The sequence below is a fragment of the Vigna unguiculata genome, chromosome 6 (genome assembly GCF_004118075.2).
Source record: "Vigna unguiculata cultivar IT97K-499-35 chromosome 6, ASM411807v1, whole genome shotgun sequence".
NCBI lineage: Eukaryota > Viridiplantae > Streptophyta > Magnoliopsida > Fabales > Fabaceae > Vigna > Vigna unguiculata.
Genome location: NC_040284.1, coordinates 25769681 through 25793326, shown reverse-complemented (window position 1 = coordinate 25793326; position 23646 = coordinate 25769681). Strand labels below are relative to the sequence as shown.

At 30.8% G+C, this 23646-nt stretch overlaps 5 protein-coding genes and 2 non-coding genes across 11 annotated transcripts; 6 read left to right on the top strand and 1 right to left on the bottom strand.

Moving 5' to 3' along the window:
- Positions 1 to 2044: 2044 nt before the first annotated feature.
- On the top strand, positions 2045 to 7112 carry LOC114187362 (nuclear poly(A) polymerase 3). Of its 3 annotated transcripts, XM_028075600.1 has the most exons (11): positions 2045 to 2172; positions 2333 to 2561; positions 2667 to 2744; positions 3607 to 3714; positions 3888 to 3950; positions 4040 to 4201; positions 4391 to 4504; positions 4739 to 4801; positions 4897 to 5199; positions 6094 to 6258; positions 6537 to 7112. In XM_028075600.1, the coding sequence occupies exons 2-11, from the start codon at positions 2364 to 2366 to the stop codon at positions 6762 to 6764; spliced, it is 1482 nt and encodes a 493-aa protein (XP_027931401.1). In that variant the 5' UTR covers positions 2045 to 2172; positions 2333 to 2363; the 3' UTR covers positions 6765 to 7112. The 3 variants fall into 3 exon arrangements, with proteins under 3 accessions (XP_027931401.1, XP_027931402.1, XP_027931403.1); XM_028075601.1 differs by lacking the exon at positions 6094 to 6258; XM_028075602.1 differs by lacking the exons at positions 2045 to 2172; positions 2333 to 2561 and having other exon boundaries at positions 2679 to 2869.
- Positions 7113 to 8232: 1120 nt separating this feature from the next.
- Positions 8233 to 8305, top strand: TRNAG-UCC. Its single transcript has one exon. It is a non-coding gene; the product is annotated as a tRNA-Gly (tRNA).
- Positions 8306 to 8943: 638 nt separating this feature from the next.
- TRNAW-CCA lies at positions 8944 to 9015 on the top strand. Its single transcript has one exon. It is a non-coding gene; the product is annotated as a tRNA-Trp (tRNA).
- Positions 9016 to 9797: 782 nt separating this feature from the next.
- On the top strand, positions 9798 to 11376 carry LOC114189111. The gene has a single exon (XM_028077818.1). It carries the CDS (start codon positions 10104 to 10106, stop codon positions 10659 to 10661), a length of 558 nt encoding a protein of 185 aa, XP_027933619.1. The 5' UTR covers positions 9798 to 10103; the 3' UTR covers positions 10662 to 11376.
- A 156-nt stretch (positions 11377 to 11532) lies between these two features.
- On the bottom strand, positions 11533 to 14413 carry LOC114189110. 3 transcript variants are annotated; one of them, XR_003605560.1, is made up of 5 exons: positions 14121 to 14413; positions 12713 to 13637; positions 12203 to 12347; positions 11995 to 12106; positions 11533 to 11863 (listed from the first exon to the last, which is right to left on the bottom strand). XR_003605560.1 is itself a non-coding variant. In XM_028077816.1 (4 exons), the coding sequence occupies exons 2-4, from the start codon at positions 13275 to 13277 to the stop codon at positions 12046 to 12048; spliced, it is 771 nt and encodes a 256-aa protein (XP_027933617.1). In that variant the 5' UTR covers positions 13278 to 13637; positions 14121 to 14412; the 3' UTR covers positions 11533 to 12045. The 3 variants fall into 3 exon arrangements, 2 of the variants coding, with proteins under 2 accessions (XP_027933617.1, XP_027933618.1); XM_028077816.1 differs by having other exon boundaries at positions 11533 to 12106; positions 14121 to 14412; XM_028077817.1 differs by lacking the exon at positions 14121 to 14413 and adding an exon at positions 13847 to 13911 and having other exon boundaries at positions 11533 to 12106.
- Positions 14414 to 18695: 4282 nt separating this feature from the next.
- LOC114186577 lies at positions 18696 to 19502 on the top strand. Its single transcript, XM_028074529.1, has one exon. The coding sequence runs from the start codon at positions 18895 to 18897 to the stop codon at positions 19384 to 19386; it is 492 nt and encodes a 163-aa protein (XP_027930330.1). The 5' UTR covers positions 18696 to 18894; the 3' UTR covers positions 19387 to 19502.
- Positions 19503 to 21820: 2318 nt separating this feature from the next.
- On the top strand, positions 21821 to 22501 carry LOC114186863 (exonuclease mut-7 homolog). The gene has a single exon (XM_028074906.1). The coding sequence runs from the start codon at positions 21826 to 21828 to the stop codon at positions 22456 to 22458; it is 633 nt and encodes a 210-aa protein (XP_027930707.1). The 5' UTR covers positions 21821 to 21825; the 3' UTR covers positions 22459 to 22501.
- Positions 22502 to 23646: the final 1145 nt, after the last annotated feature.

The following is a 23646-nucleotide window of genomic DNA, read 5'->3' as shown; positions in this document are numbered from 1 at the left end:
TCAAATTTTCTTAATTTTGATACGAATCATATGTATATGAACTAAATATAAGTATTAATAATATTTAATTTTTATTTTGAATAATTGATATTTATATATTATTTATCGTTTCTATATTTTGTTTTTATTTTTAATTACTAAAATATTCTTAACTTATAAGATAATTTATTAAATTTTAATATTATTATTTTTTCTTGTTTTTAGTTGTATTTCATTTGAAAAATCTTTATATTTTTCCTATCATATAATTTTTTATTTTTTAGAATTGATATTTAACTTATTTAATATTTACAAAATTCAATTTATGGTATTTTAATTTTATTATAATCTTAATTATATATATATATATATATATATATATATATATATATATATATATTCTTTAAATTTGTTTAAGTGGTGTATTAAATTCTAGGAAACACAAATCTCTATTCTATTAAATAAAATATTTTTACTCATTTTTATATTTTTATCTATTATTTACTTTTTTATATAATAATGTCTCAATTTCAATGTCCACGTAAATTTTTACTATGTCTTTTTATATTAAATAGTTAATAATATCATATTGTTTTATCGTCAAATTTTTTTTATAACAAATTTATTTAATTAATGTTTAAAATAATAAAACGATAGATCCAAACACAAATAGAAGTATAATCTTATAAAACAAAAATCAAGATGAAATAAAAAATTCAAACACATTATGCTAAAGAAATTACCTTTTTCTTTAAAATTAAGGACAATATAGTGAAATTAAGGACACCCTCCTTATCATCATGCTCAACGGATTAAGCCGATGAAAAGAAAATGCACAACGGATTAGTTCACATCATTATTAAGTCAACATTGCACATGTTCTATTGTAGTCAAAGAATAAGAACTGTTTCACGTAGCTAATACTTTAATATTGTAATAATATTATTATGATAACATCTGCTACTTAACTATTCAATAAAATTAATTAAAAATATTAAATATACGGTTTTAGTCGGTGGAATAATAATAAAAATATTTAAAATTTAGAGTTACACGTTTATATGTTTATAATATATGAACTTTGATTCTTTTATTTAAAATTAGGATTTGTGTTCGAAACTTATATATTTTAACTTTTAAATCTTAAACATGAATAAATATAATCTTTTTAATTTAATTATGTTAATTTTTTTGACAAATATTAAATTAGAAATACGTCAAACAGTGTAAATAATTTTAATATTAATATAAAACGTGTTTCAAACAGAAATAAATTTTAATTTTGAATCAAAGTTTAAATATTAAAAATATATTTAATCCTAAAATAAGTAAACTACATGTTTTTTTAATTTTTTATTATTTTGTTAACAATAAAATATAAATAAACACGTGGAATGTTAACATTAATATGTTATATTTTTTTATGTTGACAATAGAGTTTAATAAAACGAGATCCATTAATCTTATCACGACTATACAGAAGTTATAGTGAATTATTTGAAATATGAATGACATGAGTACAATATTATTTCGTCCTGGTAAAATTCTCAGGTTTTGATACAATTAATATAAGACAATATCAATATCTAAATAATGTTATCGGTAATATTAGATTATATTTTAATAAAAAAATTTAATAAAAATTGAATTGAAAATATCTAAATTTATAAAGACTAAAAATTTAATTAAACTTATTATATTTATGTATAATAACTAATATTAAATAAAAAAGTCATACACATATTTATAAAGGATAATACAAAGTCAATAACATTAGACGGTACATTAATATATATACAATAAATATCTTTAATGTAGTATATTTAATGCTTTGTTAAATATAATTAAGTACATTAAAGCTTATTAGAACTAATAGCAATAATTTGATTATACAGTAACTAAATGTAAGAAAATGAAAAATGGTATGATTGTGAGTAGTCCTGCTTAGTAATGAACTGCCAGTTGGCTTCAAAAGGTATTGCCACGTGTAGAACTGAAAAGCGAAAGCAACAATTTTTTTTTTTTATATAATAACAAAATTTTCTTTAAATAACAGAAAGATACATCTTGGTTAACCATATTTACTTCCCTCTTATTTTCGTTTTAAAAAAAATGCAAAATGGTGTCATCAAACGCGTGAACGTTACCAGGTTTGAAGACTGAGAGTGCAAGCAAGAAGACAGATAGAAGAAGGTAGTGCTATTGCTAAACATAGGTTGCAATGTTCTTATACAGAATGGTCGCAACGGAAAACCGTTTTCTTTGTGTTTTTAGAAATTCATATAACGACCGAAGGGCTGTTTCTTTTTATTTTAACTTTAATTTTGATTCGTTATTTTATTTTTGGGTTTAGCAATTTCGGAAAGAGGTTTTTGTCATCTTGCATGGAATTTCAATCCCCAACTTCTCGCCCTACCCGGAGTGATGTCGTTTTGAATCACCATCCACCATTTCCGATCATTCACCGGTTTCTGTTGCCGCCGCCGCTGCTGCCAACACCCTCCACGGTGCTGCTTCCGGTCCCTTTCAACCCCTCACTTTTCTTCACGATGGATAATCAAAGGTCCATCTCTCTGCTTCAGGTAAACCTTTTTGGTTTTGGGTTTTTTATTTTTTATTTTTGGGGTGTTTGGGTTTTATTTAAAGTTTATGACTCTTTCTTTTGGGGTTTATTTAATTATACGCAGTTCATGGTTGATGAAGGACTTGTTCCGTCTGTAGAAGAGGAGGATAAACGAAAAAGTGTTATTCGGAAGCTTAAACAGGTTTTCTTGTGCAGCATTCCCCTGCTTGTTCTTAATCCGTGGTTTTTGCTGCGACCTTTTCATTCTTTGTTTTCTTTTTGAATGCATGGGTTGCATTTTGGACGCGTTCTCTGTTTTCCATGAAGGTTGCTTCTTTATTTTATTTTTTACCTGAAGATTTATTTGCATTTTCTTGAATTTTTCTTTTTCTCATGTATGACTGGAAATTGTTTATTGTGTACGACAACATTGTCCTTACTAGTTACTTCAACTAGGTTTTCTTTTATCCTAGAAAGAATTGCGTGTTTGGCAATGCATTCTGAACTTAGTTTTTCACCTTTCACGTTTGTGTGGTTGGCAATGCATTCTGAACTTCGTTTTTCACGTTTGAAGCGAGGAACTAGCAGTTTCAGCAAATGTTATAATGTCACCTTAAAAATTTTTACTAGTAAGAAAATTTAAAGAAACTCTTCGTTGTTGTTTTAATAGTAATAAATTGTTTTAGGTAATGAACTGTTTTCTGTGTAATTTATATTAAAAACCTATAAATAAGTATTACTTTAAAGGATGTTACTTTGTTCATAATAGTGGTAAGATTTTAAAACTGTGCGAATTATTGAACTCATTTACTAATGACAACACTTCAACGAACAAGTTCGCATTTTCCCAACAGGTATAGCTTTTTAATTTCTTGAGCATCCAGGGATGTTAGCAAATTCCTGTATTTATAATCTGTTTCTTTAAATTTAGTTTTTTGAATTTGCATCATGATATTTGGTTAGGAACTTACAGTACTATCTTGATGGTATTCCTATTAATCACAGATCATGCATTTATATTTTATCATCTAATTACCTTATTTATCATGCTATTCACTTTGCAGGTAGTATCATCGTGGATCAAGAAGGTTGCTTGCCTGCATCAACTACCAGAGCACCAAATTGCTGTCACATCTGCCACAGTATTAACTTATGGATCTTATGGCCTTGGAGTAAGTTCTTCCATTTGTTAACCTGTACCGTTTGATTTTCTTGATCAATAATAAGATGAGAGATAAAAAATAGTCGTATTAGGATTTCACCTAATTTGCTTGGATGTGATTGTTAAACTTTTTCACATATCTAACGTTTGCTTTCTCCTTTTTTTACTTTCAATAATGTTTAGGTTCACAGTTCAGGTTCTGACATTGATGCTTTGTGTGTTGCTCCTTTCTTTGCGTCAATTGCGGTAAGTTAATTGTGTTTCTCTTGTTTATCATTCCTTAGGCTCAGTAACATTTGCCTTAATTTTTACTGATATGAATATGATCTATACAGGAAGACTTTTTTATTGTGTTGCACGACATGCTTAAAAGAAGACCTGAAGTATCATATATTCACTGTGTCAAGAATGCAAAAGTCCCTTTAATGCGATTTAAATTTGAAGGGGTTTCCATTGATCTTCCATATGCTCGGCTTAACGTACTATATGTTCCTGAGGTCAGTGTAAGGAAACGTGATGTAGTTCTCAAAATGTGAAAATACATTGAAAAATGTAAGGAGTTTTGCATGTGTGGAGACCTTTTCAAATCATTATGCTCAACATTCCTTCAAATTAATGTCACTGCTTCTTTGCGTTATGCATTAAACCATTTTTATGGTAAATAACCAATGCCGTTTGTTTTGCAGAATGTTGACATATTAAATCCATTTTTCTTGAGGAATATTGATGATACAAGCTGGAAAAGTTTGTCTGGAGTACGAGCAAATAAATACATTTTCCATCTAGTTCCTAATATAGAGGTAAGGTGCACACCAATAATTTCTTTTTAGTAAAAGAGAATAGCTAGATTCATAAGCAATTGGACAATTATCTTGATGATCCAAAGGATGTTAAATATATTGATTTTTGTTGACGTTCTCCGAGTTGAGGATAGGCACTAACTTCCCTTTATATTTGGTTCCATGCAAGTGGGGTAGTTTTGCTTTATTGTTCTTATGCATTATTGTCTCTTTAATGCAACTCATGTATTTCAGAAATTTCAATGCATTCTACGATGTCTTAAACTGTGGGCAAAACGGCGAGGAGTTTATGGAACCGTAAGTGCATTTGTAGTTTCAAGTAACGGTTGCTTTCATAACTCTGCTTGAACTTTAATTTTATGCTTAACATGAAGTAATAATTTCCTTTGCAGTTGCTTGGTTATTTGGGAGGAGTTCATATGACAGTTCTTGCAGCATATGTTTTTCTAAGACATCCTGATGCCACCTTGAACGCTCTAATTATGAACTTTTTTGAAACATTTGCGTTTTGGCCCTGGCCTACTCCAGTGATGTTGCAGGAAGGAATGTTAGCAGCTATAGACGGGATAGAGACACGGTCCTTAATGCCTATATTTCTGCCATCTAGCCGTTATGAGCATTGTCATACAAATATTACTAGAAGCACCTTCTTTCGGATCAGGAATGAGTTTCTTCGGGGACATGAAATGACAAAGGTATGTTGCGTTGCTTAACCACCTAGGTCTCCTTTTGATATACATTACCTTTGTAATTATACACATTTTCCAGAGTGACTTACCTGTGTTTATACACATTTTCTAGGGTTACTTAATCATAATGTTCTGTGTGGTAGAATCCACACGGTTTATATGGCTGCTAGCTCTTAAGAATTCTTCTATACAAAACATGACAAGGGAATGTTGTGTAGTTTAAACTAGGTGTCCTTTTGGTATAAATTTTACCGGAATAATATTTTCACTTGTTGTATGGCTGGCAGTATATATAGTCGTTCACATTATCTCATATGTGGATTATATTAGAAACAATAAAATACTTACTGAAACATTTAAATAATAATAAATTTAGTTAAAATCGACATAACACTCTATAATATCAACCTGTAGTTTACACTACCTTCACTTGTTGTATGACCTCTAAGGGTGAAGAAATACACTTATGACGACTTATATCCTGTGTAGTATAAAGTATATTAGTAAAAGAAATTCAAAGCTAAAAACATCAATTCATAGTATTTTACCCCAAACAAACTATGTAACGTTGATCTTCTATTGTACTTAGATATGCAAGAGTAAGGGCTCGCCCTTTTTAAGCTGAAAATGATAAATAATAACTTAAAACACTTTGTACTACATCAGTACTAACTCTATTCGTGGGCATAATGCGGCGAGTGTATGTTGTGTGTTGCTTAACCTAGATCTCTTTTCGGTGTGCATTTTTCTTACCTGTGTTCTTATTTATATTTTATCCCGAGCGACTTAATCATAATGCACTGTGTATCAAACTACTTTCTTCTTCTTGGATAACCATAATTGAGGTTGATGCTCCTATTTAAATAAGTCTCTCATTTTCTGTATATGGCTGGGTTGAAGGATATTTTGAAGCCAGATTTCCTCTGGGATAATGTATTCGAGCCTTTTCCATACACAGAAAGATACTCCCGATTTCTCAAAATTTGTCTCTCTTCTCCTAACCATTATGCACTGGTAGAATGGGTTGGTTGGGTAAAGTCACGCTTTCGAGGTCTTCTTGTGCATGTAAGTAGCTCAAATGGTAAATTTGGTTTCTGATATAATTACATTCACTTTTACTTTAGAAGTGACTATGATCCATTCCATTCATTATAATCACACTGGAGATGCTTCAATAAGTATATTAAGGTCACTTTTATGGGCTTGGCATAAATACTTATGTTGTAAAAATATCCTCTTCTGCTGTTAATTTTAATGTTACTTTTGGGAATCTCACTCATGATAATGAATCAATCAGGAATGAATTTTGTGTTCATTTCCTCATATAGTTTTGTTTGCTGCAGCTGGAGATTACTCAAGGATTTTGTGACCCTAACCCTACAGAATATGTTGATAGTGAGAGAACAGAGCCAAATGTAGTTTTCTACTGGGGTTTGAGATCTAACAACAATAATTTCCTGGACATTGATTCGGTAAAGGAGGAGTTCATGAGGATTATAAAGAATGGCTATGAAGGTTCTCCTGGGAGGATGGAGATGTCCATCCTGTTAGCTTCTCAACTGCCTAATTGATGATAAGAAAAGGAATCCTTGTTTGCAATGTGTCACCAGTTCCAGTGAGGATTATAGTGGCTAGATCTATTTTATTTTGATTTATCTGCTATCTTGTTGTACTATAGACCTGTATATTCTTGTTCCCCTTTCTCCACCTCTTTTTCCCTTCTAACTTCTGTAGGAGCATAGGTTTACTTAGGATCAGCAAAAGGATGAGTAGTCTTTTAGTCTTGCAGTAGATAACAGAAATTTTTGAAAAGTAAAAAGAGTTACAAGGGATTGGACATGTAAAGCAATAAACCTCATTTTACCTTTCAAATATAGAGTTAGAAAAATCAATGAGATTAGTTGGAACTTGGAAATTTATCACTTGCTTGTTCAGTCATAGTATTTCAAGGTACTAAGAATTTTGAGACAGATCAGTAATATAGCTCTGAAAGAATTTAACATGCCATATTTATGTGTTTTTTGAAGTCATTAATTCTTAATATAAAGTTTGATAATTGAGCTATTTAATTGGCATGTCAGTAATATGAAATTCTCTACACCTTATTTTCATTAGTTAGGCTACTGAGTTACTTAGTTTTCTTGATTTATTTTCTCTCAGTACGTTATATTTCTTTTAAACTACTTTAATAGTTTCAGCTACTGTTTGAATATAATGTTTCGATTTTTTATGTTTAAGTTGTTTTTACATTGCAATATAACTCTAACTAAAAATGGTAGAACAGATATTTAAGGATAAGATAAAAAGTATTTTTTGACATGTAACTATCTCTATTCATTAATTAGAATTCATTAGTTAAATATTTACCCACTATAATTATTTATGAGAATTAATTGCGGTAGAGATTTTACCAGTTCCTTTGTTGTTTTAATTCTTCACAATTTTTTGACAAAATATCATATATGAAATTGATCATTTTATTTTCTATATTGTGATATCTTAAAAGTGAAAAATATTTTTTACTTAAATAAAATAAACATGTTTCAATTATAATCCCTATCATCCAGAAATTAACCATTGTATTTTCTGTAATATAAAAATGAAAAAAAGGGCTTTATATTAAAAAAAAATCAATTTATCAACTCCTTTTGCCTATAATATGAAAGCTCAAAAGAAAATAAACAGGTCACATAATTTAACCCAATGTAGAAATTCTTTGTGTAGTCGGTCAACAATGTGGTTGAATGTTAACTAACCTGTTTTGTTACGAATGTGTTAACTCATCATTGAATATATAACAAATTTCTTTGTTATTTTATTTAACTTATTTCACTAAGTAAATTTTTATAAACTCTAAATTTCATTACTTTAACCATGTATGCCTGATGTCGGCGACATCTTGAATCATCAAAGAATGATATTTCCCATTAAAATTTCTCAAAAATCAATTTACACATTTGCACATTGTCTTCTGCCGAGATGTGTATTTGACATATTATATATAAAACATAAGAGATGAACAGGAAATTCAGCAACCATGGATCCGTGGCGCAATGGTAGCGCGTCTGACTTCCAGATCAGAAGGTTGCGTGTTCGATTCACGTCGTGTTCAATTCCCACTCTGAATTTTTTAAGGTTAATTTTAGCTTTTGTGTGTATTTACAAAAAATGATTGTCGAAAAAGTAGAAAATAATTATCGTAAGATGTTTATTTATTGATCGTCTTCGCAGTGAACCAAATGAGTTTGAAGTTACTGCAATGACAATGCAACTTTATTTTAAATACTTTCTTTATTTTGATAAAATAACTTGATTTTAAACCATTTCATAAAAAACCCGCCACTTATTATTCTTTTTTTTTGCGTTGCAATACAAATCCATGATTATTAAAAAGTAGAAATTAATTATTATATCTTGTGTCCGTGTCGTCATAATAAATCACCAAAATGTAAAAGGATACGGAGAAGATAGTATGAAAATGAAAACTATAGAGATCAATGGTATTGGAAATTATCGAGTTGTGTGTTTCTTATTATGCTAGTGTGATAAAATTGGACGGTCCAATTTTTTTTATGAATTAATGTGCAATTCTTTTATTATGAACGACTAACATATTATCATATAATTTTAAAGTGAATTTGGAATTTCACTTCCAGCCCCCACTCTCAGTTTGTCAAGTAACCGTAATGAAATATTTTAATTGTCGATATATAAATGATTTATATAACATACAAAATAATTAAAAGATGTGGATCCGTGGCGCAATGGTAGCGCGTCTGACTCCAGATCAGAAGGTTGCGTGTTCGATTCACGTCAGGTTCAATTCCCATTTTGTTTTGTAAGCCTTTTTAAATGATATCATTCCAAAATGCTTTTCATTTAATTGCAAATATATTCTTATTAATTTTTTATTTATGATGTCAAGTTTTAACGAATAAAATGAAATAGTATTAATTACCTTTCTTAGTTAACAAAACTTTTGGTTTGTTTTGGTTATTATTCAAGTTGAATAGTGCACCCTCCATGTAGTAGAGTTTAATATTGTATTAAAGTTGCTTTCTTTTATTGAAACAATTGTTTGATGCAAACATGAGAATAGCTCAAATGTGATAGAAAGAACTAACAAGAATTGAAAGTCTCTAGGAGAGAAGCAGACGACAATGTCGGTTGTTCTTGTTAATTAGCACATGTCTTTAGTGCCTACTTCATGATTCTGCTTCGATCTTAGAAAAACAGAGAAACCTGTGTATTACACGTAAACATGGGGCTGCTTTGTTTCAAAGAATGAAATCTGCTACCAAAACAGTGGTCGTGTTTCTTTCTTTAGCTCCAAAAGAAGGGTTCAATAAAGAAAGAAAGCATCCTCTAGAAAGTTCTCAAATTTGGCTTCTTGTGGTAAAGCAGGGGACACCAAAGAAGGCGTGGCATTCACCAGAAAAACCAAGTGAATAAGACACCCGTGAACCATGGCCTAAGTCACTTTAAACAACAGATATATCAGTATTCAACATAAAAAAAACTGCAACATGTCAATAGCATAAGGGGTCCAACAATCTTATTTTTTGTGTTGTTTAACTTACAAAATCTCTTTTAGATGTAGAAAGAAACCAATCTAAGGCATTGTCTTCTTCTATTGTGGTTTCTTTATATATAAACTATGCTTGTATATAACCCTGTTGTTTCACACAAAAATTCTTACATTATTTTTAACCTATCTTTCTCTTTTGTTTTACCCTATTAGACGTTCATTTCTCTCTGTTCCCATGTGAGGTATATACTATATACTATATACTATATATACTATATATACTCGCAATGATCATTTTGTGACCCTAATATAGGAGCCAAGAAAAAAAAAAAAGCCTACACCATTCTCATTCTCATTCCCTATCCATCACCACAAGAGAAAAATGAAGAGGATCCCAAGTTGTGTGTCTTCTTTTGCAATCCAAATGATTCTTGTAGCTTCTATTTCTGTTCCCTTCACACTGTCCCAACCATCTTTCCATGGGGATGGTGACTTGGTAGACCAAATATGCAGAAAAACACCCTTTTACGATCTCTGCAGCTCCATCCTGCACTCAAACCCTCTCAGTCCAAAACCTGATCTCAAAGCAGTGGCCCTCTTAATGGTGAACAACATTGTGGTAAATGCAACTGATACACTGAGTTACATCGAGGGTCTTCTCAAGCAGACCCCAGACCGTGAGTTGGAGCAAGCCTTGGCCTTCTGTGCTGAGTCTTATATCCCTCTCATCAAATACATTCTTCCGCAAGCTGCTGATGCTATTAGCCAAGGCCGTTTTGGCTTTGCCAGTTACTGCATTTCTGATGCTCTCAAAGAAATCAGTAACTGCGACAAGAAATTCTCCGGCACAACTCAGGCACCCTTGGGAGACAGAAACGACATTGTGCAGAAGCTTGTGGATGTAGCCTCGGCTATTATCAAACTACTGCTAAAGGCTTGATTTGTTCACCTCTCTTCTCTGTTCCATTGCTTGTACTTGTAGGTGATTGCACTTAGTATATAGTTGTAGTACTATACCAGTAGTAGTACTGTTATTTAGATGGTTGATTCTGCATAATGTATGGTTCGTTCACCGATTCATTGTTTGTGTACTTTGAAGCAACTCTATATAAACCATATGAATGAAACTCAGGTTAGACATGAACCAAAACATTTTCTTTCACTCTTTCAGAGGTTTCTTCTTGCACAGATTGAGAGCTATGTATCTGAGGAAGCTTCGTATGAGATAGGTGCTAACAAACTCAGCATCCGGTTCTGTTTATTATTTATTTAACTTTCAGCCCCTAACTTCTTGTTTGATTGCTACTCAGTCCTCTCGTTTATTGCATATTAAGACGGATATGAATGGAGGAGATTTAGTGTGTGCAAGTCAAAAGTTGCTTTCAGTTTGATTGATATGCAATGCAGATACGGAGAATAAAAACGTACGTCACTCATGAGAATAATTGATATCTTTTCTTATATAATATTGTGTATTAAAACACAAATAAAAATATTATTGCGTTTTTTATTTTACAATTATCTAACATTGGGTGCCCATTGGACCTGAGATGATAATTAAGCAAAGGACTTTCCTTGAAACACAGATTGTAGTAATTTGAAATTCTTGGGAAACCAGCTTTATTTATAAAACTGATTAATACAGCTAGCTCATCCTTATTTCTTTCAAAACAAGTCCAAAGCGCTTACTAGAAGCACGTTAAACGTCTTGGATTGGAAGATAAACTTTGCGTAATTTTTGTTGTTGGGATCCCATATGAAGCAATTTCACGTGTTCATGCTAATAAAAGTCAAACTGGAATCACACAAAGAGAGCCACACCTGACACCTTTTTATTATTAAAATTGAAAGTTAGAATGCCACACGGCTGAACCAGAATTGTTGGTTCTGAAAAGATAAGTAATTGATGAAGCCCCCTCTGTCGTGTAATATGCTTGTTGTACGTAAAATATTTGTCACAAAAAGCACATGATTACATACCAGTTGTCTTTGTGACAACAAAAGAAAGCAGAAGAACAAATAAATAGAATCATTGAAAGCTTGGTCGCGGCTTCAAAAGAATAATCTCCAAACAGAAAGTTGCTGACGTGAAAAGTAACACGTGTTTGGCCCAAGGCAATGGAAAACGCTAGCAGCACCGTTCTGGTTATTTAACTCACCCCAAGCATTGATTAATATACATAACAGGGATAAGTTAACATATGTTAACAGTATATAAATAAATATATGTTCTAAAAGTCAAGACAAAGAGGCTGTAGGAGAAACAAGAGTACCGTTTGGTTTAAATACAGGAAAATTATATTCTTTTTTATGATGGAACAGCATTATCCTGAAACTCTTCTCGATTTTTCAGGCAAATCTGAACCTGCCACCTGCTGTACAAAACTGCAAGGTGTACAATTTTCCAATACCGTCAATGAGAAAATTTGATATTGGGGAAAAAATGAGTTTTTTAGGAGGCATGATGCATTTTGAGCTTACTTATGAGATTCTGAAGCAGTAACATTTGATTCGCTTGCAGAAGGATTGAGTTGGTACTGAACTGAAATTAGACCTCCCTCTGATTCTCCCGTAGACACAGGAGATCCCTGGAAACTTGCCACTGAGCTTGTTCTAGATGGCACGCCTGCAAAACCAACGTCTAATTAAAGAAAATCAAGAAAGCTAAAATGTTGTCACTCGTCAGAAAATGAAACAAACATGAGCAGTACATAATGTGGAAAAGAAACAAGTTCTGTAGAGTATGTCAGAAAATTTCTAAACAATTCAGGTTCCACAAGATTTTCTAGTAAGTTAAGATTGTCTTGATGTCTGACAGAACCATGTTTTAAAGTTTTATCACAAAATAATACGTAAGTATCAATCTGAAAATTAGGAATGGCCTGGCTTAGGTAGCAATGAAAATGCTAAACCCCTCCTACATGTTGTAATGTGAATGCTTATAATATAGTCACAGCCATGACAAAAATCTACTTTCATCCCAAATGTTACCTTGAAATATTATCACAACAAAGAAGACCACAGTGAAAACCATAGCCAAAAAGCTGCTGGTACTGGAAGATGATGATGGTCCTGACGATGATTTAGCAATTTTCATCTTCTTCAATGCTTTCATTCGCTCTATTCTCGCGCGTTTCAACATGGCAAGTTCAGATATCTCTCTGATTAGCTTAAGGTCAGCTGCATCCAATGAAGGAGCTTGTGGAGATCTTGGAGGTTTCGGAGCCTTCTTATTACAGGTCTTTTTCCGTTTTTCCGAATCTTTCGCCATCAATTGTTTGCTTGTTACCAAATCTTTCGCCATCAATGGATTGCCTGTTGCTTTCATCAAATCCCCAGAAACTTCACTAAAATGTGATTCATAGCGGAATAAATTTGGCACAACATCATCTTTGAACGAACCTCCAACGAACCCACCAGAAACCTTAGCAAATAATGTCTTTCCTTGTTTTGCACCACTTGGAGCAGAGGCTTTCTTTGAATCGTCTCCAATTAGTGGCAATCCACTTTCAAGATCAACTTCGATATTCTTATTTTTGACACTTTTATTATCCATCCAAGAACCACCAAACCAATTTAACTTCTCCTTGCTTGTTATCCTATAAATCTCGAAACTGGCTTCACAAATTCAATGTTTGAACTCATCCCATCATACAAAATTACCTCCTAAACGGATATTATGTACTAAGGGTTTAATTGTTCGTAAATCATCAAGAAGACATCTTTCAATACATCTCAAATCCGATTCGGATACCTCCTTTTCTGCTTCTCTGGCTTCTTCTTACATTACACAGATCCAAGCAATAATTGCCCAGCAAATTTTTTTCTTCTCCCTCCCAGGGTCTATTTTCCACAAGCAATACCACTCCCTCAATATCTAAAGATAAAAGAATGTAATCCCAGGAACAGACAGACCCTGCATCATAAATTAGAGACAAAAATTCAATCAGCTGAACCTAACCAAATTAACAATCTTACTACAATGATACACCTTTAAGCCACCCAAAGCCCCTATTCAAACTTTTAAACAGAACAGACAAAGAAACAATCATTGAGATAAAAAAAGAAACATAAAAAGCTTTAGGGCACAAAAAAAGGATGAGGCAATCTAAGCAAGGGAAATACACGAATGGTTTCTCAACCAGGAAAGAAGCAAGGCCAACACAACAAATTATCCCCAGGAAGATTGTATTCATACATTAATACCCACATTACATGTTACATATATGTATATATACATATAAACTTACACAGCAACGTGCAACCACATATGATTAAAAATGGGCACCCATGAAAACGAAGAAAGTCAACAACTTTAAAGTAGTCACAGCCATGGCAACAACAATAATATAATAGAAAAGAAGTAAACAGAGAAGAAAACATAAAGTGGAAAGAATACCTTTGCCTGAAGGGGAAGGAAGGGTGGATCCAATGGCGGAAGAGTTTGTAATTACAGAGAGCGAGACATAAGGTATCGAAAAATACCATAGATAGCGAGATAAAAGGGAAAAGGAGCCAAAATTACAGAAAAATTAAGATTTGTTTAAAAACAAAGATCTCCCTCTGTTGATTTCATGGTATGTGCTGTCTTCAAAAACTGTATATTTATAGAGCGGAGATTGAGGAGGTGATGTAGCCATTATAGACAACACTTCTGGACAGTTGGCAACTCCAAATTTCACACCCTGGCCCCTCCCATGTAATGTTTTCTGTCCTTTTCTTTACACTTTTCTTCCCCACTCATGCTTCTCTCTGTTATGCCATTCAAACGTTACAAAATTTATAATAACATTATTCTATTTAATCAGTTCAAGTAGATTCCATTATCTTCATTAGACTTTGTTAAACTTTATTCATACAAATACTGTGTTCTAGTAGAATGTGTATAAAGTTTTTCATAAAAGATTTCAAATTTTATTTAACTAACTAGGCTATCCCAATTGAAAACTTTCGTTAAGAAAATAAATTATTCACATTTACCGTAAATGTTTTTATGCCTGCGTGAAAGTTTATAGGTTTGATAGATTAATTTTATAATTTTTTATACTATTACGATATATAATATATCTATTATACAGTACATCTAGCGAAATCCATATAATTTTGAGTTAAGAGTAATAAAAATATATATTTAGTTTTTAAAATAGTTATTAAATATAAAATTTAAAAAATAAAATATGTATAATTTTTGTTTAAATAATTGATAACAGTTAAAAGTAAATTATTTATAAAATAATCAATTTTTAAAATAATAATTAGAACTAAAATTGAAAATATAAAATGTTGATACAAGAAAATATATTTTTATAGATACTAGCGTACACATAGGCGCGATAGTGACTGTGTATACGACATATTCTCTGAGTATGAATGATAGTATCTTAGTAAGTGATAATAGTGTAATGTTATTAAGTTAATATATAAAATAAATTTATATTTATTAAAAATGAAGTGAAATGTTAAAAATAAAGTGAAATGAATAGGAAAATTAATTGTTGATGAATAAAAAAAAGAAAAAAAAATAAACAGTTTTATAGAAAATAGGTAAAAATAACCATTAATTTTAAAAAATTTAATAAATAATTTTATTATAAACGATAGAATTGGTATTATAAAATATGAACACAAAAGAAAAAATTCTCTTTATATATTGTTATATATGACACAGAAGCTAGTTATTTAAAAACTTATTCAAAATAAAACAAAAATATTTTCAAGTTTGACAATATATATAAACGTACATGTTTAATAATTAAAAAAGTAAAATAATTTCATCATTAATATTTATAAATGACAAGATGTGACCTAATTTATTTCTATTCACCCTTGATTTACATTACAATAAACAAAGTGGACGGATAGATTCATTATGGTTAGGTATGAATCTTAAGCCGTCCTACTGAGAACAGACTTTTATAATTTTTGTTATGTTTTATTCTCTCTCACACACATATATTAATGTTAATAAAGAATATATATATATATATATATATATATATATATATATATATTTAAATAGATTGATTAGTTGGATTTAATTTTTTTAATAAATCTAAACACAATATTTTGAACGAAATACATATTTTTCTTGTTTAAATAATTAATGAGTGTCTTGTAACTACCATTGTACCAAAAAAGGAGAAGGAACCTAGAAGCAACTTTCATCCCTTTGTTTCCTTCTCTTCCAATGAAACATAGGAACATCTAATTCGCAACCTTTTTTCTAAAACTGAGTTTTTGTAAAACGACACTCTTCCTTTCTGGATTTTCCTAAACCAATAAACAGTGGGCCCCAATTCAATGGCATTATATATTGTATAGATGTCCCTAATTTCAGTTAAGCTAACTTTTATGAATTTTGTAACACTCATACTCTCTTAATATAAAGTTCAGCTATATGAAATATATATCCAATAAAAGAAAATGATATAATCAATGTACTTTAGAAAGTTACAATAACTATAATGTAAACTATAGTTCAGTTACACCAACTCAAATCAATATTACTTGACTTGATCTACACTTTTTAGAAATGTCAACTTCAATGAATATACAATAATATATAAATGGTTTTATGTTGAATATTTTGTTTGGGTATGTTTTTTTAGAAACTAATACCTAATTTATTTAAACACTTTTTATCTTAAGCTAGGGCAAGTTCGTTATACAATTAATAATATTTAACAATGATGCCAAAATTATCCATGTTTCTTAATACCTGATGTAGATGTGTTAATATATGTGATTTAAAAGAAAGTTAGCTTATGTCTCATCATGCATATTTGACCATTGTTTATGTCTCATCATGCATAATAGGAGAAAGAAAGTTAAAATCACACTATAAAACTTTTAGTGGCTTAAATGGAGCATCATCGAATCACCCAAGACATAAATAAAAGGATAAATAATTAGTTCAGAGAATGAGACTTCTGAAGCGAAAGAAAACTTGTTATAAATTGAATTTTGATTGGTTAGTACTCTTCTATTCTTGATCACCTCTTTGCTGGTCCAATTTGTTTGAGAAAAATATAAGAAACCCACGAAATGACAGAGAATAGAAAAGTATGAGAAATGAAGAAAAAAACCACCAGAAAGAACAAAGGCTTACCTGCCTTTTACAAATTTTCTTTCTTTAAGTATTTTTTCTGAAGTTGAATCCATAACGATTAGAGCCGAAATCAGATACCGAATCATAAGTAGTAGAATCATTTATCGGAAATATTTAATATAATTTAAAAAATAAATATTTAAAATAAAAATCTTACTCATGTTTGTTTAGATTATTTGTTTTATACATAATGTTATTTATGGATAAACGTTTTTATTTAAATTGATTACAAAATTATTTTTGTTTAAATCATATCAATGACAATTTGACTCTTATGTCTTTATTTATTATCTATAAATACTACTTGGTGTATATGAAAAATACACAACAAACACATCGACTCATAAAAAGTATTTTAGTCCTTTATTTTATAGTGTTTTTTCTTTTAAGACATTAATTTTTATAAGGTTCACATATCCTTAATAGAAAAATTATATTTTTATTTTTATTTTTTAACTTTCATCATTTATTTTCTGACACGACTTATAGTGTATCATTGATTCTTTAAAAAAAATAATAATACATTAATCAATGACTCACATTAAATTACATCAAGCAATAAAAGTCGAGAATAAAAAAATAAGAATCATAAGATCATTGTCCTCTTTAATATTATACATTGTCATCTGTCAAGATCCTTAATATTGTTTATTATTCTTGACAACATTATCCGTAATTCAACCTATACTATTTTACTATACTATTTACTTCATTTAAAATTGTGTCCTATATTATTATTATCATTATTATTTGTTTGGCTTTATAAATTTTTGTTATATAATAATTATTATTTATTTTGTTTAATATTTGTCTAACATCATTACCTGAAACCCGTGCGTCATTGTTGACTAGTGTCTCACTTGCCTCATTAAGCACGTGGGTGCAAATAACACAAGATTTGCCAGGCCCAGCAAGATCAAAGTTTTATCTGGTAAAACACTTTAGTACAGAAAGTGCAAACGCAACATTGCATTTCACCCTTTCTTCTAACTATTCATATTTACAATTCAACATTTTTTCTTAACTACTGCTCAGGAATGCTAAATATTCATTCCCAGCTTTGAGGAGCTCTTAACTACTGCTCTGATTAGTTTGTTAGCTGAATATATTTTGTTAGCATTTTCTCTCTCTGTTTTTCCTTTCATTCGCTTTATCTTGTATAAATACTCTTCTCCTTCTCATGGTCATTCTTATCGTTTTCACTTTTTATTATTTTTATTAATATAAATCCAAAAGCAATAATACCAAATAATAAATTTTAAATGAATACTGAAAAGCGCTATTTTGGTAAGAATATCACTGGTACTCCTGGCCGTAGAAGCATACACAAGGAACTAATATACGGTTACGATACATTGATATTTTTATTTGGATTATGTATTTGTATTTAACATGTGTTGTGTTTGATATTTTGAAATATTTTAATAAAATATTTAATTTATAAAGTTATAATATATTACAAAAAAATCTTAGAATAATGATTAATTTTAGTGACAAAAAATAATTAATTACTATAAAATAATTTCAAAAAAATTCTAATTGGTCTTTAAATTGATAATTAGAATAATTTTAATTATGAATTGGTTTTAAAATTGATCACTAACATTAACTACTAAGTTTTGATTATCAAAATAATTTATCTCTAATTGAAAAATTTGGATTTGCACAATAAAAATTATATAATTATTATATTTTTTTAAGAATTATTGTACACTTTTCAATATTCATATATCATATATTTATCACGTATCGTATTTTATTATTTTGAAAATAAATATATAGAATACACATATCATATCTAATACGTGTCATATCTATGTCATAAATATAACAGATATAGGGAGACATTCTTTACAAAATCTGTCTACAAATTAAAAAATTCAAAAAAAGAGTCAAATAAAAGATCTTAGTGGATTAATTAGAGTCCCTTGACTTTGACGAGAACAAGATCTAATTATACATTCCTAATATTATTATATATGCCTTCAATTAGTTGATGTAAGGAAAAGTGATGCAAAATCTTTAAAGCGGATATTAATTATGTTACCCGTGTTTCTTCCCTAGGATGGACGCGGTCACCTCAAGAAACGTAATTTTCTACTCCTTGCTGCAAGAGATCCACGCCTCCGGAAATGAAATTTCCGTCACCGTCACGGCCAACGCCTCCGCCGTTCGAGATTGGCTCACCGCAGCGCTCTATTCCAGCCGCTACTACGTTCACCTCAAGCGCCTGGTCGTCGGTCTCAGCGTCCATTGGACTCTCAGCGGCGCCAATTTAAATACTCCGGTGCACACTCTGCAGCTCCTCATTGGCCGCCGCATCCTCATCTTCCAACTGGCTCACGCGACAACTGTGCCGAATAAACTCCGCACGTTCCTCCTAAATCCTTCGCACACCTTCGTCGGCTTGTCGAACTTCTGGGATCCGCAGAAGCTGTTATGTTCGAGGCACCGTCTGCGGATGGCGAGGGCTCCTGTGGATCTGGTGCTGTACGTGAATTCTCTGCTCCGTGGACGCCTACCTAAGGAGATCGTGATAGAGAGATGTCTTGGTTGAGCGACGGTTTGAGGTGGCCGAAAGCGATTGGCAAAACGAAAATCTTAGCGACGATCAAATCGTTTTTGCGACGGTTCGTGCTTTATGTGCGTTCCTTATCGGGTTGAGATACAGGGATTGGGAAATTTAGAGCGCAACAGGTAATTAACTCTTTCATAATATGCGCAAATGTTATGCGTTAAAGCTTAGTTTCCACGAACGAATTTTACTGCTACTGGTGTCAATTTCACCTGTTGCCATGGTGACACTGAAATTGCTATTGTTTGCTTCATTAGGTTCGTGACTGAAACTCACAATTCAGGGATGATTTCACTGTATCCTCGTTTTTTCGGAAAATGTCGTAATTAGTGTAAGAATCAGTTTCAACATTTTTCACATGCGCATTAGGTTCGATTCCATTTAATAATTTAAATTTCGCTTGAGTGCTGAAAGAGGTATTCAGACGAACCGAAACTTTGCATAATAAGGAAGTAAAATGGAGTTGGAATTTGATACATGTTAGGAAACTCAAACCACATTTTTGTAATATGGGATTGTGCTTTTGGTAAACTTTTAATGGCTTAAATATAATATTATGTTTACTCGTGATAAACACTTTCAACTCGATTTAAACTTTTTTTTTACTAAAAAATATTTAACCATATTTATTTATAAAGTATACCTAATATATTTTTTTAGTAGTTTCTAATGTTTTTTATATATTATTTTGAGTTATTTTTTAAAAGATTAACTTCTATCCTAATTTTTTTAATACTTTTATGAAAAAAATATTTTTAATTCGTCTACTTTTAGTAAAGTTTAATTATGGCATCTAAACTTTCATTTTTGTAAATACTTCTTCAAATTCACCAAAATATGTAATTAAATTCTTCTAACCTTCTGTCCATTGGAAATCATAATTAAATTTTAACTTAATATTAGATCACATATTTTAATAGTCGGATGATTATTTTATCAATTTAGTACAATGACCAAAATCAGTTTTAACACAATTAGGATTAAAAATGCGTTTTCATATTTTTATTCTTCTCTTTTCTCCCATATATTTATTATAATTATTTTTTGTTCAATTTTTCTAACATCATCGTGAATTTTGTGGTTCATCCTCTTTCTTATAGTTGCTCTTATAATATATTTATTTTTCTATATTAGTTTGATATGTTACTTATATTTATTTTATAGTTTAAAATTGAACAGAAAAATGATATGTGACAAATATATTTTTTTCATATTTTTAGTTTAAGTTACAACCATTACACGTACTATTTAAGTAACCTTTTCCATTATTTTAATGTTTCCCTTTAGTGTATTTTAATAGTAAAACAATTTAATTCATATAAAATTATCAAACAAATATATCAATTTTTAATATTTTGTGTTATTAATTTCTTCCAATAATAGATGTACCTAACATTCATAAATAAGCCAGCAAGTTAATTTTTTTTTTTAAGTTTGAACTTTTAAGTCTCTTGTTTCAATTCGATTTTCCGTTCATTCTGTCATATAATACTAATAATAATTAAAAAAAGAAAAAATTAATTCCTTAAATAACCTTTTGTTGCCTATCCATCCAAAATACATTTGGAAAAGGAAATAGAGAGTTTGAATTTTTGTTGTGGTAAGTCTAACTCAATCTGATAACTAAACATAGTTTCTAGACAAATTTAGTTACTTTCAAAAATATGTTAAAATACTTATATTTTAATAGAAAAATAATACTACAACAGTTAAATTTGGATAATTTTTTTTATCATCTGAATTGTTATCCTACAAAAATTTTCTTATCTTTTTATTTTTTTTATATTTTAAAATTGTTTAAAAGATATCATTTAGGTTGTAAAAAAATTATCAAAATTTAATTTAGTTATTATAATACCATTTTTCATTTTAATATAAGCGGTGTGCATGAGAGGATAGAGAATAAGATACAAGGAGAAAATTGAAAAGAGTTACTGATTTGGAAGGAAAATATGGATAAAACAGAAAAGACAAATATGGGTACCACCAAAAAAAAAAGTTACCAGTCAAGACGAGACAGGGAAGGCGCAGAAATGCATGGTTACTGGAGATTTTTCAGAATTGTTGTAATTTTTTAATTTATGAAAAATAACTAAATTTAAAAAGAAAATTTAAAATAACTAAATTAATATATTTCTTAAAATTAATTAAATAAAAAAATGAAAAATTAAATAACAATTTTAAATTAAATACAATTATTTTGATAAAAACAAAATTAATTAATAGTGCTTATTAACCAGTAAATAAGCAGTTGAACCGTACAAATTGCTACCCAGAGCGTGGTATCGTACACCACAGAGTGGCACTACTGAGCACAGTGTGCAGTCATGCAGACAAGACAAGCCGCTTATAATTCTCAACATAAATAAACTTTTCCGTTCATTTCCCCATTCTGTTTCTTCCCTCACACGTTTACAAACTATGACTAGAGTCATCGACCGCACGCACAGACCCAGGTCCCACGTCTACACCGTCGAGATTGACGGAGACTATGTCACCGTCACTGTCACATCCCACGCCTCTGTCGTGCGCCGTTGGCTCAACACCATTCTCTACTTCCGTCGCCGCGAAGTTTACCTGGAGCGCCTTGTTGTCGGTCTCGGAGTCCAGTGGACTCCCGGTGGCTCAGATCCTCCGGCTGATACGTTGCAGCTCTGCGTCGGTCACCGCTGCCTCATCTTCCAACTCGCTCACGCTGACACCGTGCCGAATATACTCCGCGTGTTCCTGAACCATAGCTCTCACATCTTCGTTGGATTCTGGAACCATTCGGACCGCCGGAAGCTGGAGCATTCGGATCACGGTTTGGATATGTGTCGCGATCCTCTGGATCTGAGGCTTGTTGCGGTAACTAAGAACAATGAGAATCTCGAACGAGATTCGGTGGAGGAGATAGTGGAGAAATGCCTTGGTTTCGAAGTGGAGCAGAGACAGGAGATCAGCATGAGCGATTGGGATCGTAAATATCTTAGCCACGAGCAAATTGCTTATGCGACCGTTGATGCCTACTGTGCGTTCCTCGTCGGAAGGAACAGCCGTGTGTGGAACGTGTAAACCCGTTAGGTAACTCATGCTTATCTCTTACTATAGCACAAATTCTTCCGGTTTATTTCGTACTTTACTCATTTCACTCTATTATGCTTCCTTATTTTGGACTTGTTAGCATGAGAGGGTTTATTTCTCCATTTAGGGCACGTATATTGCGTTCACTACTTCCAAACGGTATTCGGTTTAATGCATTTTTCTCATTGGAATCGCTGAATTTTTACTTAATAGGTAGGAGTTGAGATCATACGACTGCTTTTATTACCACTGCTGAAGGAGAAGGGAAATTTGAAATTTAATTTGCAGAGAAAATAAGTAAAGGGTTTTTTAATTTTATTTTAATCTTCAATTTTTTATACTACTTTATTTTTTCGTTAATCTAATAAAAATATATATTGTCATCCGTTTTGTTTTTCTTTCTGTTGATCAAACAAACCTAGAGAAAATTATACATCTTTACTATCATATATACATTTTCTAAAAGAAAATCTTTCTTAAAAACTATAACGGTTCCACTTTTTTATGGGTTTTCTTTATGTTTTAACCTGATCAACTAAGTACATAAAAAGCTTTCTCAACAAGGAACCGTTGATATTTAAGAGAACATTTTTACAAAAATAAGAAACTCTGCATTTTCTTATAATAAAGACAGTATGCATGTGTTGGGGGTCGAGAAAATTATTTTTGAAGACATGTATGCTACTAATTTTATACATCAACGTAGTAAAATAAATAAGCTAACATTTTTACATCGTTTTGGATGAGCAAACAAAAATATTATTATTTTTTAATTCAACAACAAAGGTACTTAAATTTGTTTCAAGTAAGATGAATAAATTACCCACAAATTGTTGATCTAAGTAATGTGTTTTTTGGAGAAAGACCTACCTTAATTTATATTTAGACATAATTTGAAAAGAAAAATCTAACATGAAATAAAGTAACCTTTTATTGTTCGCAACCTTTATTAAAAGTGAGTATTAATTAAATATAAACGGTATAATGTATTTATTGTTTTCATCAATTTTTTAAGTAGTCAATTGTAAGGTTCTATTAAAATGTTAACATGGCTGAACATTCCATAATCTTGACTTGCACCATCTTAAATAAAGAAACACTATGTATATATCCATTCTCCATTCGACACACAGCCAACGGCACAACCAAACTATTTTGGTGTCGCAAAATTAATTCAAT

What these genes read in the sequence shown, in the direction of transcription:
- LOC114187362 (XM_028075600.1), top strand. Translation starts at nt 2,364, where the DNA reads ATGGAATTTCAATCCCCAACTTCTCGCCCTACCCGGAGTGATGTCGTT. An exon ending in TTATTCGGAAGCTTAAACAG is followed by an intron (nt 2,745 to 3,606) that starts GTTTTCTTGTGC and finishes TTCACTTTGCAG; the next exon opens with GTAGTATCATCGTGGATCAA. An exon ending in ATGGATCTTATGGCCTTGGA is followed by an intron (nt 3,715 to 3,887) that starts GTAAGTTCTTCC and finishes AATAATGTTTAG; the next exon opens with GTTCACAGTTCAGGTTCTGA.
- LOC114189111 (XM_028077818.1), top strand. Translation starts at nt 10,104, where the DNA reads ATGAAGAGGATCCCAAGTTGTGTGTCTTCTTTTGCAATCCAAATGATT.
- LOC114189110 (XM_028077816.1), bottom strand. Translation starts at nt 13,277, where the DNA reads ATGGATAATAAAAGTGTCAAAAATAAGAATATCGAAGTTGATCTTGAA. An exon ending in TGTTGTGATAATATTTCAAG is followed by an intron (nt 12,348 to 12,712) that starts GTAACATTTGGG and finishes TTGGTTTTGCAG; the next exon opens with GCGTGCCATCTAGAACAAGC. An exon ending in ACTGCTTCAGAATCTCATAA is followed by an intron (nt 12,107 to 12,202) that starts GTAAGCTCAAAA and finishes TACACCTTGCAG; the next exon opens with TTTTGTACAGCAGGTGGCAG.
- LOC114186577 (XM_028074529.1), top strand. Translation starts at nt 18,895, where the DNA reads ATGGACGCGGTCACCTCAAGAAACGTAATTTTCTACTCCTTGCTGCAA.
- LOC114186863 (XM_028074906.1), top strand. Translation starts at nt 21,826, where the DNA reads ATGACTAGAGTCATCGACCGCACGCACAGACCCAGGTCCCACGTCTAC.